This window comes from Watersipora subatra, chromosome 8 (assembly GCF_963576615.1).
Source record: "Watersipora subatra chromosome 8, tzWatSuba1.1, whole genome shotgun sequence".
Classification (NCBI taxonomy): domain Eukaryota; kingdom Metazoa; phylum Bryozoa; class Gymnolaemata; order Cheilostomatida; family Watersiporidae; genus Watersipora; species Watersipora subatra.
This window is the reverse complement of record NC_088715.1, coordinates 7,343,406-7,350,815: the sequence shown is the minus strand read 5'-3', so window position 1 is coordinate 7,350,815 and position 7,410 is coordinate 7,343,406. Positions and strand designations below refer to the sequence as shown.

The following is a 7,410-nucleotide window of genomic DNA, read 5'->3' as shown; positions in this document are numbered from 1 at the left end:
ACCGCTATTACTCAAATTTACAAGGCATTCGTTTTACATGTACTTTGTTGATAAATACTTGGTCTACCGAGTTGAAGGTTTGAATCTCAAGTAAAACTATCTTTTATCTCATTTGTGGTTGAAGAGTGTGAAACACAACAAATGAGACACCTTAATATATTAACATTAATGTTAATATATAGAAGATGACCTTGTTACCAAGCAGTGTTTGTATATCCTTCCTTGTACTCATAGCCTTCCATTACAGTGAAATTGTCGTAAGACACAAATTTTAGAACCATCTTTCATATGAACTGTACCCCTTAGCATATTGGTTTCAAGCTACGAACTAGACAGATTATATCTGTATTTCTTGTAAAACCTTAGCAAGTCCTTTAACATATCAATTTGTCAACAAATAATATGCATTTCAAGCAAATATTTGACTCCATATTTGAAGTTCCTGTAAGATGTTCAAAATATTTCAAAAGAAAAAAGTTTTGTAAGTTAAACTCAGAGCTGCTGGTGAACTTTAAAAACAAATTGCAAAAAACAATGTCACAACTTGTATAAGTTAGTTATTTTTTACGAGGTCTAAGTTGGAGTAAGTGATGTTTATCTATAAACAACTCTACTGCGTGACTTACATGTACATGTTAGAGATTTATACATGCCGTTATGGCTCGTCTCTTATGGCTCGTCTCTATGGTGAAGCAACAATAAAAATCTCATTTTATGTATTACATTTGTATCAATTTATTTGTTATATATATTCTATACAATGCATTTGTTCTTTTGCAATGCTATGATAAAATCCGCAGAACTTATTAAATAATCATAATTTTTGAATCGATTTAAAAAATTATGAAAATTTTAAAATTGATTTGTAGAATTTAAATTTGGTAACTGTAGGGTGAAATGCGAAAAATGCCAATGAAACATCCATAGGTCTTAATGTAGAAAACTGTTCTCAAATGATTAAATTTACAATAATTTTATGAAAAGCCCAGCTGTCAGCCAATCGCTGAACAGGAACAATGATCATGTGACTCCTTTGTTTTATGCAAAGCTTGCTGGTTTAAGAATATATATCAAACTTCTGAAAACATAAATATTTTTAAGATCCCTGACATGCATTGATGTTATATATATATAAACACATGCATGAATGTGCATACATTTATTTATATGCACCGTATATATGTAATATACAATGTATTTATATATAATGGTTTTTAATATAAATACATTATTATATATTAGTCAATCTATGAGAAGCCAGCCATTCATTGGTTACTATGTAACCAATGAATGAGCCAGCAAATGTAAAACAGTAATAGCGGCAACAGACAGTCTCATATGCTCAGTCACATGTTATCATCTGTATATGTGATAAGAAAGAGATCCTACAGCTGCAGAATCCATAATATGAAGGTGATCAGCAGGCACCAACAGATACCAAGGGGCAATCAAGAAACAATACTCATTCACCACTGATATTGGACAGCATTTGATTGCTTGCAATCGCAATGGCAGCAATGGAGTTCTCTAATCCGACTTACGATAGAGAACGGCCTAAGCAAAAAGCTGGAGCCAATACAGCATTGGAGATTAAAAATAACACTTGCAGACAGCCGCTCAAAGTCCTCTTTCTATTTCTTGGACTGTTTCTGGCGTTACTAACAGCCGCTGTCGTCTTAGTGCTGATGCTCCCACAAACCGAACCATTAAAAGTTCCTGGTGCTTCAGCAAGCAGTGCTACTAAAGCTCTGACCGACCCGGAAGACACACCGGATACACCGATCACTGTTGAAAGTAACAACATCAATACAGTCGTTCAGCAGTTGAATCACCAGGAAGACAACATGGAGGAACTGAATTCTACAGTGGAAGAGAGATTCAGTCAGTCTGAATTGGCCCAACAAGAGCAAGCGAAGACTATCAAGGCAATGGAGTTGAGAATGAATGAAATGGCAAATGAAATCGTAAGTTTAAAAAGGATAGCAGAAGAAAACCAACTAGTAGTTGATGGAAACAATTTGCCTACTGGCGCACCTTTAGCAGGAGCTCATTTCGCTTCTTCAGTTACAGGAAGTAAGATTTTACTGCTGACTCAAAGTTCAACCGAAAAAATGAGTGAAAGCTTGCGCATGGTTAGTGAAACAAGCAATCATCCAGTTACTAGCAATGATTTTCAAAGAACTGATGCTGAAACAACCAAAAAAGGTGACAGAGGTGTGACTAAAGATAAAAGAAGCGTCCAAAAAACTGAGAGGACAACCGATGCTAGAACCAAGCAGCGACCTGTGAATACAGATGAATCATATCCGGAAATGGAAGCGCATTCCACTTATAAGATGCACGCAAGGAATACAGATGAAGTTGTTAACACATTCTCTACAGAAGTCAGTAGTAAACCTTACGAGGGAACTAGTAGTACTCAAACAGGGATTGTAACTAAAGTGAGCAGCGTCAATGAAGAAGGCAACGCTGTAACCTGGCAAGAGCATAACGAAACGTTATTGGCAGACAAACCAAAAAGAAGAGAGAGTACTGATGATCATTCCAATCAAAAAATTCCAAAAGACACGACGCAGCCACATGGCGAGATGACATTTAAGAAAACGTCTGTAAATACTTTTCCTGCCAAAACTTTTCAGCATCTTCAGAGCAAACCTCAAGAAGGGTTCACACAAAGCTTTGATGGTACAACTCCCTTAGAAGTGAATGTCATAACTGAATCGACAGCTGGAGATAAAATAGCAGTAGCTTTCAACACAAGGACTTCTGGAAAATTCCAAACTACAAAGCCACATAATGAATTGATTGATCCATCAACTGTGATGACAATCAGCTATAGTTCCACAGATTTCACTGATGATGACCAACTGCATGAACCGACAAGACCAGCCGGCCCGCTTGAACCGACAACACCAGCTGGTCTGCTTGTTACTGAACCGTTAAGCTTTACCGAGGACGCCACAATGGATCCATCAATGACTGTTACTTTTGGAAAAACTGCTCAGAGTGCAACTTCACATCTCACAACCTCGGAGCTCACTAAGCAGCAAAATCAGCCAGTGGAAAATTCCGATATTGAAGAAAAAATGAAACGTCAAGAAACAGAAATTAGCTCCATCCGATTGGAACTAAATGAGACACAACAATTGGTAGAGCGATATGACGGCAGATTAAAACACGTACTTGAGCAACTCGAGATGAAAGAAGAAACCATTAAATCTAGTGAGACTGTGATGAAAAGTTTTCAAGATAAGTTGGACTCACTGGCTGCCGTCATGGTCGAGCAGGAAGACAGATTTTCTTATCTCAATATGAACATGAACGCAATGCGAACCGATATGAATATAATAGACGAAATGGACACGCGAATCAAAAACTCAGACCCAATTAAAAGAATGGTCACTTCGATTAATGAAACGCAGGATGAACTTGATAGACATAACTTATTGTTTGCGCAACTGTTTGATCGCTTAGAAGTGGAAAAAAGTACACTGCAGAGTCAAACAGATCAGACGGTGATTCGAAATGCACGAAATGGCACCAATGAGACTTCAGATTTCATCAACACCTTATCCGCTGGTTTTGGCTATCCAAATTATTTAGAATGGCTCAATACGACTCAACAAGAACACAGGAACGAAGTGCAGAGATTAGATAATGCATTTCAGCTTCTTTATGTTCTCCAGAAGACTTTAGACGATCAAAGTGGTCAGCTATCAAACCTAACTCGTACATTAGAATCAATGGATCCATCAGCCACTAGAGTCCAACAGCAACTAGACTCACTAACTGACCTTCTGGGATCTATTAACAGTGAGACAAAAAATGCCTCGTTAAAACTCATGGAACACTTTCGACTCATACTAAATGACAGCATTGAATCCGCTTTCGTTAGCATAAGGTCCTTGCAACAACAACAGACTCAAATGAATATGGCTGCCGCAACGCAGAATCAAACTCAGCTTATATGCGAACAACGATACGAGGAAATCACAAATGCACAAAGTGTCCTGAACTTCACTATTGGTGAGCTCGAAGGGCAACTACTGAAAAGTCAAGGAAGCATAAGAGAAGAAATTGATACCATAGAAAGCCGACTTAACTCTTCCATCGTTGCAGACCTGCCAAACGTCGTAAGAGAATTGAGAGAAGCAGAGATTAATGCTAGCTTGCAAGAAAGAGATATCTGTGAGTTAGAAGGAGAGATTGGCGATATCAAGGCTAGATTATCACAAAATGCTGAAAGTCTGCAGACTATGAACCAAAGTGTTGCAAATGCGGAGAAAGCTGCCAAAACCGCGAGTGTTGCAGTTGCCGGTTTGATGAAGAAAGCCACAGCTTGCTGTTCAACCGCTAACAAAGGTGAGAGAGAAACCAAGCTTTAGTTATGATAATAACTTGTTACACGTCAGAAAACGTTTACAGATTTGAGCTAATGTTTAGTAAGTTTTTGTTGGCTGGATATACAAACAGCTTATAAAACTGATATGGTTGGAGTTGGGTATTAACAATATATACTGTATATCTATATATAGCTTATATATACAGTGTATATATAGCGTATATACCTACATAGTGTATATAGTGTCTATATATTATATATAGTGTATCTATCTATAGATATAGTGTATATATATTATTTATAGTGTATAAATAGCGTATATATATATAGAATATATACTATATATAGTGTATATACAATATATATACATTATATATAAGATATATATATATAGTGTATATATATATACCCTATATATACACTATGTATATAGGGTATATATAGTGCATATATATTGTACTTATAAAAATGTTTAGAGTTAGCAAATAAGAGCAGTTATGAAAACATTAATTTTTAGCCGAGACAGCCTAATAATATGAGATGGACTGTTCTTCCAGTTTTTTCCGTTGGCAAACTAAATATCAAATAATTTCATTAACAAGCAAAAAAATGATCATGGTGGCACCAGCATGTTTTTCTATTCTGCAACTTTACAAATTTTGAAAAGACTTGCACACAAATACCACTGTCCACAATTTTTGTGATTTCTGTTTGCAGCAACATGCTTGAAGAAGTGTGCTGCATCCTACACCCTTAACCCCCACTCAAACACCTGCTATAAGATGTTTGCAACTGGTAAGAACTGGAATCAAGCTAAAGATTCGTGCATAAACGATGAGGGCGGATACCTGGCTACTCCGGATAGCCTCCAATCTGCCAACTGGTTGTTTGACCAAATTAGGAGCAATCAAGGTATGTAGAAGTGTTGACCCCCCAAGACCTCATTCGGTATCCTGCTGAAACACAGGCTACTCAAGAGAAATTGACAATGTAAAATGTACAACGAAAGAAAAACTTACACAAAATTTTAGTAGATTTCATCAAAAGTTATCGGTATTTTTCTATCGTTTGTGATTGTTTTTGATGTTTGATATGATCTGATTGCCAGGATGTTTTAAGGTTAAAATTGACAAAACTTGATAATGGTTAAAACGCTCAGAAAAAAAATATGAGCAAATTGACGCCACTAGTTGCTATCATTGCTATAGTTGCTATCAGCTATTGTGTTCAATTTGCAGCGGTACTCATCTCTATTCTGTCTCATGGCAACTATAGACGTCATAATTGCACCTTTATTTGATCTGAGTATATTAACCATGATCAAGTTTTGTCAATTTTAGTCTTAAAGCATCCTGGCAGTCAAATCACCTCAAACATCAAAAACATTGTAAATGATAGAAAAATACCGATAATTTCTGATAAACTTTACTAAAATTTTGTGCAAGTTCTACTTTAAACACTGAAATTATAAAAACAATAGAATTTCTCATGTCTCGGCTACGAGTTTTAATTGAGCTAGCAGTGAGACTGTCAGGATCTCGGCTAGTATCAGGCTTGTCATAATCAGATGTATAGCGAATGCTGCATCTGTTTGTTTTAGCGTTTCGCAGTGATGGAGCATGGCTTGGAGGCAAGAGAGGTAACAATGGGTGGGAATGGCAAGGAAGGTTGACAGGACCTTTCACATACAACAAATGGGCTCCGGGTCAGCCTGATTGGGACGGTGCGTGTCTTGAAGCGCTAGGAGATGATGGATTCAATGATGGAAAATGTTATTGGACTCACCGAAATTATATATGCGAACAGGAAATGGTTTGCAGTGAGTCAGCATAATTTACAACTGATGATGCGTGAAAGTTCTTTTCATTGATAAGCCTTGATGACAATTATTGAAACAGTACATGACTCCATTACTATTATATAACTTTTGGTATTATTATTAGTCCAAAACAAGAAGAATTCTGACATGCATTATATAAACAGATTGCTATCAAACCCAATAATTCTGCTGCGAGGATTGATACAATCTTGTTGGTAAAAAGCTATTAAATATTTTAATCAAATTGACTATATTACATATTCACTTTACTTTTCTTGCCTGATGTAATAATAAAAATAACAATGATGACACATAATAAATACTGATGCATTGACCTGCTCAAAGCATACCATTTGGTTATCGTGAAAATTATTGATGTTAGGTATTAAATGTCTATACAGCGATGGCGCCGTGACACTACCGCATGGCCTTGTCACGCCATCACAGAAACAATCCTGTGACTTTTTCCTTATGTTTTGATCTAGTGCCGATGTTTGGAAAAGAAACACCAGTTTGATGTGCCATGTTTGCGCCATGGAAATAGCCATAACAACAAACAGTTTCACAGTGGTAACAAAAGCTGTTGGTTAACTATGTCATGTGCATAACGAATAACACCATAAAAAATAGCAGTTTTTTTCTTCTGATTATCCAAGAATTGTTTTGTCCTGGACCTGTTAAAATACAACCTTTAATTATGGCATTGCTCTGCTATAGCGGTCTGTAAAAAATGATGCGCTTGTTGGCCCAGAAAGAAAGCTAGGCCGACGAAAAGCAGTTGCTGCTTCAGTACTGGCATGCTTACGCGCCGCTACACTATCCACCATATGGAGAACAGTAAATATTTGGCCTGGTTCAAAGCCTGTTTTCATGTCCAAAGGAACTCCATCTCAATTGTGAATTACATCGGATAAGATATGACAAAACTCAAAAAAATGCTCCAAAAATAGCAAACAAGTTTGATTCATGGAATGTTTTTGTTTCATTAAAAAACAGCAGATGTAATGAGACAAGAGAATGAATTCAAAGGATGCCCCAGTTAGTGCATCAAATAGTTGCTTTCAGCTCGCTGCCGGTAGAAGTGCGAAGATGAGCTGGTGACTTTTTACACTAAATAGCTGTGGAAAAAATCAACTAAAAACTGAAATCTGCAAAATGATGGTCAATTTCTATATAAAAAACACTTTACTATCACTAATGTATTCTCAAAAAATAGCCTGACAAGATTTAAAATAAAATAAAACCATTA

At 36.5% G+C, this 7,410-nt stretch overlaps 1 protein-coding gene across 1 annotated transcript; it reads left to right on the top strand.

Annotated features, from left to right (window-relative positions):
- The first annotated feature begins 1,508 nt into the window (after positions 1–1,508).
- LOC137402258 (putative leucine-rich repeat-containing protein DDB_G0290503) lies at positions 1,509–6,175 on the top strand. The gene is made up of 3 exons (XM_068088755.1): positions 1,509–4,362; positions 5,060–5,254; positions 5,943–6,175. The coding sequence occupies exons 1-3, from the start codon at positions 1,509–1,511 to the stop codon at positions 6,173–6,175; spliced, it is 3,282 nt and encodes a 1,093-aa protein (XP_067944856.1).
- Positions 6,176–7,410: the final 1,235 nt, after the last annotated feature.